This window comes from Impatiens glandulifera, chromosome 7, assembly GCF_907164915.1.
Source record: "Impatiens glandulifera chromosome 7, dImpGla2.1, whole genome shotgun sequence".
Classification (NCBI taxonomy): domain Eukaryota; kingdom Viridiplantae; phylum Streptophyta; class Magnoliopsida; order Ericales; family Balsaminaceae; genus Impatiens; species Impatiens glandulifera.
The window spans coordinates 41,625,418-41,635,878 of record NC_061868.1 but is presented as its reverse complement, the minus strand read 5'-3'; the positions used below and the strand labels follow the sequence as shown (position 1 = coordinate 41,635,878).

General features: G+C 38.4%; 2 protein-coding genes across 2 annotated transcripts; both read left to right on the top strand.

Moving 5' to 3' along the window:
* Positions 1-3,495, top strand: LOC124945990 (nitrate reductase [NADH]-like). Its single transcript, XM_047486534.1, has 4 exons — positions 1-1,131; positions 1,233-1,373; positions 1,576-1,808; positions 1,909-3,495. The coding sequence occupies exons 1-4, from the start codon at positions 102-104 to the stop codon at positions 3,265-3,267; spliced, it is 2,763 nt and encodes a 920-aa protein (XP_047342490.1). The 5' UTR covers positions 1-101; the 3' UTR covers positions 3,268-3,495.
* Positions 3,496-7,158: 3,663 nt separating this feature from the next.
* Positions 7,159-10,215, top strand: LOC124945465 (nitrate reductase [NADH]-like). The gene is made up of 4 exons (XM_047485910.1): positions 7,159-8,197; positions 8,266-8,406; positions 8,469-8,701; positions 8,787-10,215. Exons 1-4 carry the CDS (start codon positions 7,204-7,206, stop codon positions 10,113-10,115), a joined length of 2,697 nt encoding a protein of 898 aa, XP_047341866.1. The 5' UTR covers positions 7,159-7,203; the 3' UTR covers positions 10,116-10,215.
* The last annotated feature ends 246 nt before the right edge of the window (positions 10,216-10,461 follow it).

Genomic DNA, 10,461 nt, shown 5'->3' with positions numbered 1-10,461 from the left:
TTCAATGAAAAACAAGTTGTAGAGAGAGAAGAAGAAGAAGAAGTAAAAGATTGATTCTTTTTTCTCCATCCGCTTCCCTTCTCTGACTTACTTTCCACCCAATGGCGACCTCTGTCGAGAACCGGCAGTTACTCGGTCGTCTCGACCCGGGTTTAAACGGTGTCAGACCATTCATACCCGGTCACCGGTCTGATTCCCCTGTCCGAGGTTACCATTTTCAACCAAACCAAGATACTATTGTCACTTTACCGGTTCAAGCAACCAAGCCGCCGGTGGTGGTTTACGATGACTCGTCCTCCGACGATGAAGACGACGACAATAACTACACCGAATTGATTAAAAAGGGAAAGCTTGAAATCGAACCGTCGGTTCTCGATTCTCGCGATGAAGCAACCGCGGATAATTGGATCGAACGTAACCCATCTATGATCCGTTTAACCGGCAAACACCCTTTCAATTCCGAAGCCCCGTTAACCCGGTTAATGCACCACGGTTTCATCACCCCAGTCCCACTCCACTACGTCCGTAACCACGGTCCAGTTCCCAAGTTATCATGGGAAGACTGGACCGTGGAGGTAACCGGCCTGGTAAAAAGACCCGGCAAGTTCACCATGGACCAGCTGGTGAATGATTTCGCTAGTCGCGAGTTTCCGGCGTCACTCGTCTGCGCCGGGAACCGGAGGAAGGAACAGAACATGGTTAAGAAGACCATCGGATTCAATTGGGGTGCGGCCGGGATTTCCACGACGGTGTGGCGTGGGGTGCCCTTGAGACATGTCTTGAAACGGTGCGGCATATTGAGCCGGAGTAAAGGTGCGCTTAATGTGTGTTTTGAAGGGACCGAGGATTTACCCGGCGGCGGTGGATCTAAGTATGGTACGAGTATTACTAAAGAAATGGCGATGGATCCGTCCAGGGATATTATTTTGGCGTACATGCAAAATGGGGATAGGCTTTTGCCGGACCATGGGTACCCGGTTAGGATGATTATACCGGGTTTTATTGGGGGTAGAATGGTAAAATGGTTGAAGAGAATTATAGTTACTACTAAGGAGTCAGATAATTACTATCACTATAAGGATAACCGTGTTTTACCCTCCCATGTCGACGCAGAGCTTGCCAACTCTGAAGGTAAAAAAAAAATTATTTTCATTTTTTACCATCCATGTGGGTGATCTGGATTAATGCAATTTTTTTATTTAATTAATTAAATGGGTTTTGATTGTCTACAGCATGGTGGTACAAGCCTGAATACATCATCAACGAGCTGAACACCAATTCTGTTATAACCACACCTTGCCATGAAGAGGTCTTGCCAATCAATGCATGGACCACTCAGAAACCATACACCATGAGGGGCTACGCATATTCGGGTTAGTCGCGATAGAACTTATCTCAAAATTTACGTTTATTAACTCGTTTTATTCCTAATTTATTGGTTATAACTTATGAAACCACGTAGAATAGAGTAGTAGTCAAGACTTTTCAGAAGAATAAAATGATTAATATTATTGTACAAAAATAATTAAGCCATGGCCTGGCCTTATTGAATTTGTTAAATGATGGGATATATAGGAGGAGGAAAGAAGGTAACGAGGGTGGAGGTGACGATGGATGGAGGAGAGACATGGAACATTTGCGATCTAGACCACCCGGAAAAGCCGAACAAGTATGGAAGACACTGGTGCTGGTGTTTCTGGTCGCTGGAGGTGGAGGTTCTTGACCTTCTCGCCGCCAATGAAATCGCGGTCAGGGCTTGGGATGAAACGCTCAATACCCAACCCGAAAAGCTTATCTGGAACGTAATGGTATGTACTTGAAGCTAGCTTCATAAACAGCTATTTGATATGATCATGATTGAAAAGCTTAAGGGGGCTGATAAGTATTTGTAATGGGTGTTTTTAACAGGGGATGATGAACAATTGCTGGTTCAGGGTGAAGAAAAACGTGTGTCGTCCACACAGAGGTGAAATCGGGATTATCTTCGAGCACCCGACCCAGCCTGGTAACCAATCAGGAGGATGGATGGCCAGGGAACGCCACCTCGAAATGTCATCCGATGGCGTCCAACCAGCCGGTCTCAAAAAGAGTGTTTCATCTCCGTTCATGAACACTACTTCCAAAACATTCACAATCTCGGATGTCAAAAAACACTCATCAGCCGACTCCGCCTGGATCATCGTCCACGGCCACGTCTACGACTGCACCAAGTTCCTGAAAGACCACCCCGGAGGAAGTGACAGCATCTTAATAAACGCAGGAACAGACTGTTCGGAAGAATTCGACGCCATCCATTCCGACAAAGCTAAGAAAATGTTGGAAGACTATCGCATCGGTGAACTCATCACAACAGGCTACAACTCGTCAGACTCTGCCGCCTCCTCACCCAACAATTCCGTTCACGGCGCCACAAACTTCGCTTTAAGCTCCTATCACCTGTCACCCATCACTGAAATCGCGCCCGCACGTAACATAGCCCTGGCAAACCCCCGCGAGAAAATCAAATGCAAACTTGTCGAAAACACATCAATCTCACACGACGTTCGTAAATTCAAATTCGCCCTCCCGTCTAAAGATCAATTTCTTGGACTCGCAGTGGGAAAACACATATTCCTTTGTTGCCAAATCGAGGGAAAGCTCTGCATGCGAGCCTACACTCCATCAAGTGCTGTAGACGAAATAGGATTCTTTGAACTTGTCGTTAAGGTCTACTTCAAAGACGTTCATCCCAAGTTTCCCAACGGAGGATTAATGTCTCAACATTTGGATTCTCTCCCAATCGGCGCGTATCTAGACATCAAAGGTCCTGTAGGGCATATCGAATACACCGGAAAAGGAAACTTCACAGTCCACGGCAAACCTAGATTTGCTCGTAAACTTGCCATGCTAGCAGGTGGAACCGGAATTACACCGATGTATCAAATCATCCAGGCTATATTAAAGGACCCCGAGGACCCGACCGAGATGTATTTGATCTACGCAAACCGAAGTGAAGACGACATACTATTGTGGGATGAGTTGGATGAATTTGCGGAAAACCACCCTGATCGGCTCAAGGTTTGGTATGTGGTTCAGGACTCGGTTAAGGAAGGATGGAAATACAGTCTTGGATTCATCACGGAGGGTGTCATGAGGGAGCACATCCCGGGACCGTCGGACGAGACATTGGCTTTGACATGTGGTCCGCCGCCGATGATACAATTTGCGATTCAACCGAATTTGGAGAAGATGGGATATGATGTTAAGGAGTCTTTGTTGGTGTTTTAGAAGATGGATCAGGGGATATGATATTATTAAGAGGTTTTAATTAGTAATAAATAATTGTTATTATTTACTATATGATGATGAAATCATGTTCATCATTGATCTTGTGTTAAATTAATGTATGTGTTACTTTACTATGGATCGAGTTGAATTTGGAGGTTGTACATATAAATCATCCCTCCTTGTATTTCATTTTCTATAATTTATTTTTATTGGAATTTTTATGCACAATGTATATGAGAAGCTCTCTAGAGTAACACCCCCAAAGTTAACTTTCAACCTAAATAATTGTATTCACTATTACTTCAAAAACAACTTTCTTTGAGAAATTATAACCACACAAAATTTAAAATTGATAGTTAGATCATAGATGTACATTATTTAATGTCCTTACATAATAAATATGTATATATTGACTTTTACTAACAAATATTCTTAATCTAGTTTGTAACTCTTCTATGAAAACTCTTAATAACATGAAAAATAAAAAATCTTTTCTTTCATGGCTTGAACCATAACTTTTCATTTTTTAAATTAGAGGCCAACTCATTTTTTATTCACATAACTTAGTTTAGTTGTAAGTACATTATGTACCTTGTTCGGTGCGATATCATGTCAATATCGTTCCGAAGTTCGAGATATCTTAAGCGAAAAAATTGATATATTTTAAATTATATTGAATAATTGTATTATATTTATTAAAAATGATCTAATCAAGTTGTTTAAGTGTATGAATATTTTTTTTTTCTGTCATGTTGAGCATGTAGTCACATTTTTTAATCCGGATAATATTATGGGTTTTTATCAGTAGTTTGCTATTCATATTTTTCCACTGTGTTCATGATTTATTTGCGCAGTCTGTGTTTGTTTCTTTTTAATAGTAAAGAATATGAAGTCGTTGAAATTGATTTCTTCTATAGCTTATCTTGTATTATATGAATTATATAAATGATCAATTATTATTTAGTTGAATATTTAAGCTTACTAAACCTTGAAGCAAGAATAATTATTTGATAGAAATTTTTTCAATTTCAACATATATAGTTTGATTCTCATGTTTGGCTTGCTATTCTTGGCGGTTATCTTTGATAATATTTGGGAGAGAATATATTAAATTATTTTCCTAAGTTGCTGGACGTTGATATCATTATATATATATGATATATAGTTGAACAACTTAGACAATTGATACTAAAAATATAATTAATGATATCCACGTAATCTCATTATATGTAATGATATCACGTCCTATGATAGTTTTAATTTAGTGTGGGGAAAATGTCACTATATATATAATGTTATTCACGTTTAACAACCATAGGAAAATTCTTAATAATATTAATTTACCAAAAACTCAGTCAAATTGATCAAAGGTCATAAAAAATAAATCTATTTAGCTAAAGAACAACAAAATAAAATTCCTTAAGGTAATACAAGAATTTGTCCATTTTTTCAACATCTAAAGTTTAATGAAAATTTTCATATCAAATATATAAATTTTGTTTTAATAATTTAAAATTGTAATTTATTTCAGTTTATAATAAATTATACCACTACAATCTTTCAAAAAATATATAATTGAGAGTTATTTAATTAAAAACAAAAAAATATAAAATTAGTGGTCTAAATTTCACCAAATACACCTAAATCAAAATCTTTATTACTAACAAGCAAAAAATGAACAAAAAATTGTTAACAAGTTCGGGATCTCTAAAAAAGATGAACGAGTTTCACGATTGTTTTCACTGATTTTGCAGAGGAGTCCTCTCCAATTGTCATAGTAATAACATTGTGAGATAAATGTATAGGTCAAATATTTGTGATTTCTTTTGAACCAAATGATCTTACACATTTAAGAGAATTTTACTTGTAGTTAATTAAATTAAGGAAAACTGATAATTCTTATTAAGGCTCGTTGTTAGAGTTCAATTGGGAGGTAAAACTTTTTCTGGGCTCTTAATTGATAATGTTATACAAAATTAAATGACTTTAACGGTTTTAAACGGCGTAAACTTACGTAGAATTTTAGTTAAATAAATAAATGATTTATCCTAATTATAATTTAATTACCGAATTTCAGCGAACTAAAAATTTTGATTTTTGATTATCTAAAATTCGGTAGTAAAAATCATCAATTTATTGAAATGGGTAGTTAAATTAGTGACATAAATCTTTTATTTATTTATTAAAACGACGTTTGAAACTCAATTTTCTTCGCATAAGACTAATTTGTATATAAATGTTGAGTAAACAAATTATATAACAGACAATTATATATAATAATATGATAGTTGAAAGATACTTTAGTCATACAATTTGGGAATTAATGCTTAACGTGTTATGCACATTCCACTAGCCATATGGCCACACAAATAATATCAATTGAGGAAATATCCAACCACAAGCCGGAAACTAAATAGAGCCATTAATTAATTTCCAACCATCAAATGGTATATATATATAGTGAAAACATTATTACTTATCCTTTTCTTCTTCAATTGTTTAAATGCTCCTGTCACTCATGTTACCACGATGATCATCAATTTTCTTGACAAAAACCAGGGCACCTAATTTTAGTCTTAAAAAGGCCCCACAAGATAAGGTATCAATCCATCAGTTAAATTTGAATCCAATTACTAGAAATTGTCGGTCTCGTTTTCACCAATTAGGGCTCGAATTTTGAATTGGGATAGATGAGACTTAAACTATCATAATTTTAGTTATGCGAGGTTTTTCAAACGAATGAACTCATCCGTCTTCTTACTTTAACGCAATTATTTTTTCTTAACTAATTTACAACATTTATTAAAACAAATAGAATTTCTCTTTTTTTTGATTTATATTTCTCACACATCGAATATTTTTTAAAACATTCAAATCACATTTGATAATTTGACACATATGTATTTTGAAAAAAATACTAAATTTAAAATACAAATACATTCAAAATTGATAAGACGACACAAATTTACGTCGTTTCAAAATTCTATAAAAAAAAACTAAATATCAAATCTATATTTCGGATTTTCTCAAAATTCTTTAGTCACACAAACCATTTCCAACAAGTTATAATGTGTAGATCTTGAAACAATAATCCATTTAAAAATAATACGTCAAAAACATTTATAAATATCATCTCATTACAAACGTGTCAAACTAGTTAAAAAAATAAAAATGATATACTATAATAAGAAGACAAACGTTTTATTTTATTCTATAAAAAGTTAAATTGTTAAAATTTTAAGAGGTCGACATCATATGCCTCCATTCATAGTTCAATCTCAATTAATAAAAGTGACTCAACCCTAAATAACAATTAGGTCACTAAGTATATCCTTCAAATAACATGTAGTAAGTACCTATTATTGCAATTTGGCATATAAATATTTATTTATTTCATTAAAAAAACTCTTAAAATAAGGTGCTCCTAACTTTCTAACATGAATATATATATATGAAGAAGAATTTTAATTAATTTTACATTTAGAACATACTTGTTACCATTTTATAGTATCACCTAAAAATAAATGTTCACTAATAAAATTGGAAATTTAAATAATTAAAACAAAACTAAATGTTCGAGTCAACCATGCACCCCTAGAAAGAAGTCACTAAAGAGCTCAAAATTCAAAACACTGCACCCCTAGAAAGTGCATGCTCCGTCACCTTTGAAGGAAAAGATGGTCATATAAACTTCATGGAAAATAGGCATAGTCTATGTCCATATACAAATTTAATTAAATAAAATAGTTAGTTTCCAAATTTAATCATTGTAATATAGTTAATGCGTGACTAAAAATGGGACCAACAAATAAATAAAACAATATTGATACCACTCAAAGACACTATATAAGTGAAAGCACAACTTCACATTTAAACCAAGTTGTAACAATTCACATTTTCCATAAACTTCCTCTTGTCTAACCAACTTATCTCCCAATGGCTGCCTCGGTCGAGAACCGGAAGTTTAGTCTTCTCGATCAGGGTTTAAACGACGTTGTCATGAAACTCAAACCCGGTCCAGACCACCGGTCTGATTCTCCAAACCGAGGGTACCAATTCCAACCGACCAAACCGGTGGTTTTTGATGACTCGTCTTCCGACGAGGATGAACCGGAGAATGACTACACCGAGTTGATTAAAAAAGGCAACATGGAGATCGAGCCATCGGTTCTCGACTCACGCGACGAAGGAACCGCCGACAATTGGATCAAACGTAACCCATGCATGATCCGCTTAACCGGAAAACATCCCTTCAATTGTGAAGCTCCCTTAAACCGGCTCATGCACCACGGCTTCATCACTCCGGTCCCACTTCACTACGTCCGTAACCACGGTTCAGTTCCCAAGTTATCTTGGGACGACTGGACCGTGGAAGTGACAGGCCTAGTCAAACGACCAGGCCGATTCACCATGGATCAACTTACGAACGATTTTGTCAGTTGCGAGTTCCCAGCAACTCTTGTATGCGCTGGGAACCGCAGGAAGGAACAAAACTTGGTGAAGCAATCCATAGGGTTCAACTGGGGTGCGGCCGGGGTTTCCACCTCCGTGTGGCGCGGTGTGCCCCTAAGACTAGTCCTGAAACGATGCGGAATACTCAGCCGCGAGAAAGGCGCACTTAACGTGTGCTTCGAGGGTATCGAGGATCTCCCCGGAGGCGGTGGATCGAAGTACGCTACGAGTTTAACGATAGAATTGGCTATGGATCCGTCTAGGGATATAATACTCGCGTACATGCAAAACGGGGAGAGGCTGGCGCCGGATCACGGGTACCCGGTGAGAATGATAATTCCGGGTTTTATCGGAGGCAGAATGGTTAAATGGTTGAAGAGAATTATAGTTACTACTAAGGAGTCGGACAATTACTACCACTACCAGGACAACCGTGTCTTGCCGTCGCATGTTGACGCGGAGCTAGCCAACGCCGACGGTACTATTAACAGGCTCTTGAATTAATTCAAATTATTAGTTTGTTTTTAACGATAAGTATGTTTGCAGCATGGTGGTACAAACCGGAATACATTATAAATGACCTGAATATCAATTCTGTGATAACTACGCCTTGCCATGAAGAGATTTTGCCTATCAATGCGTGGTCCACTCAGAAGCCATACATCATGCGGGGCTATGCATATTCTGGTTAGTCATTTTCTCTTTTGGGTTGCTGTTATAAGTTTGATTTTAAGCTTGTAATTATGCAGGTGGAGGGAAGAAGGTGACGCGGGTGGAGGTGACGATGGACGGAGGAGCTACGTGGAACGTCTGCGATCTAGACCACCCAGAAAAACCAAACAAGTATGGAAAATATTGGTGTTGGTGCTTCTGGTCGCTGGAGGTGGAGGTTCTTGACCTTCTCGCCGCCAAGGAAATCGCGGTCAGGGCTTGGGACGAAACGCTCAACACGCAGCCTGAGAAGCTTATATGGAATCTCATGGTATGTTTGTATGTCATTCAATCATCCTTAACTTATCTACTTGAAAAATGAAACTAATAACGTTAACAATTATGCATGTGAACAGGGGATGATGAATAACTGTTGGTTTAAGGTGAAAACAAATGTTTGTCGTCCGCATAAAGGAGAGGTTGGTATCATTTTCGAGCACCCTACCCAACCGGCTAACCAACCTGGCGGATGGATGGCTCGGGAGCGACTCTCATCAAGCGTCGACGCAATCCCTACCGTGAAGAAGAGTGTTTCAACTCCCTTCATGAACACGACCTCCAAAACCTTCTCCATCTCCGAGGTCAATAAACACTCAACCCCTGACTCAGCATGGATCGTCGTCAACGGCCACGTTTATGATTGCACCAAGTTCCTGAAGGACCACCCTGGAGGAGCCGATAGTATCTTGATTAATGCTGGAACTGACTGCACTGAAGAATTTGACGCCATCCACTCCGATAAAGGAAAGAAAATGCTCGAAGATTATCGTATAGGAGAACTCATCACCGTTGGTTACAACTCAACCACCTCCTCTCCCAACGCCTCTGTCCACGACGGCTCTAACCTCCACTACCTAGCCCCGATCAAGGAAGTTGTCACATCTCGTAACATTGCCTTGGCTAACCCTCGCGAGAAAATCCAATGCAAACTCGTGGAAAAGACATCAATCTCCCACGACGTTCGCAAATTCAAATTTGCTCTCCCATTGGGGGATCAGTTCCTAGGTCTCCCCGTCGGGAAACACATCTTTGTGTGTAGCCAAATAGAAGGGAAACTCTGCATGCGAGCCTACACGCCATCGAGTCCCGTGGATGAGATTGGATTCTTCGAACTTGTCGTTAAAATATACTTCAAAGGAACTAATCCAAAGTTTCCAAATGGAGGGTTAATGTCTCAACATTTGGATTCACTTTCAATGGGAGCCATTGTGGACATCAAAGGTCCATTAGGTCATATCGAATACGTAGGTAAAGGGAGTTTCTCGGTTCATGGTAAACCTAAATTCGCTCGTAAGCTTGCCATGCTTGCGGGTGGGACTGGAATTACTCCAATGTATCAAATCATTCAAGCCATATTGAAAGATCCGGAGGACCGGACCGAGATGCACTTGATCTACGCGAATAGAACCGAGTGTGACATACTATTGTGGGACGAGTTGGAGCGTTATGTGGAGATGCACCCGGATCGGCTTAAGGTTTGGTATGTGGTTCATAACTCGGTTAGAGGAGATTGGAAATATAGTGTGGGGTTCATATCGGAGAGTATCATTAGGGAGCACATACCAGGGCCAAGTGATGAGACATTGGTGCTGGCGTGCGGGCCACCGCCCATGATACAGTTCGCAATACAACCGAGCCTTGAGAATCTAGGGTTCGATGTTAAGAAGTCCTTATTGGTGTTTTAGAGGAGCATGCATTGGCTATCCTCTAAGTAATAAGACATTATTATTAAGATGATAAAATAATGTTACCCTATGGGATGATAAAAATAACACTTTGTAAGATATATGTACTCAATTATCGTGTAACATTTTAAAAATAACTTGGTTATCACAATTGAAGTTCATAATGTATGCATCTTGAAAGTAGGTTACCGAAGTTGAAAGAAACATTCATGGATAGATTCATAGACCTAACAACCAAACATTTTGAAATAAAAACTATTACATAACGAGATGAGTTTCTCGAGAATATTTAGAATTAATGTCATTTGTCAAAAGAATGGAAGGATTTAAAGCACACCTCCACCAA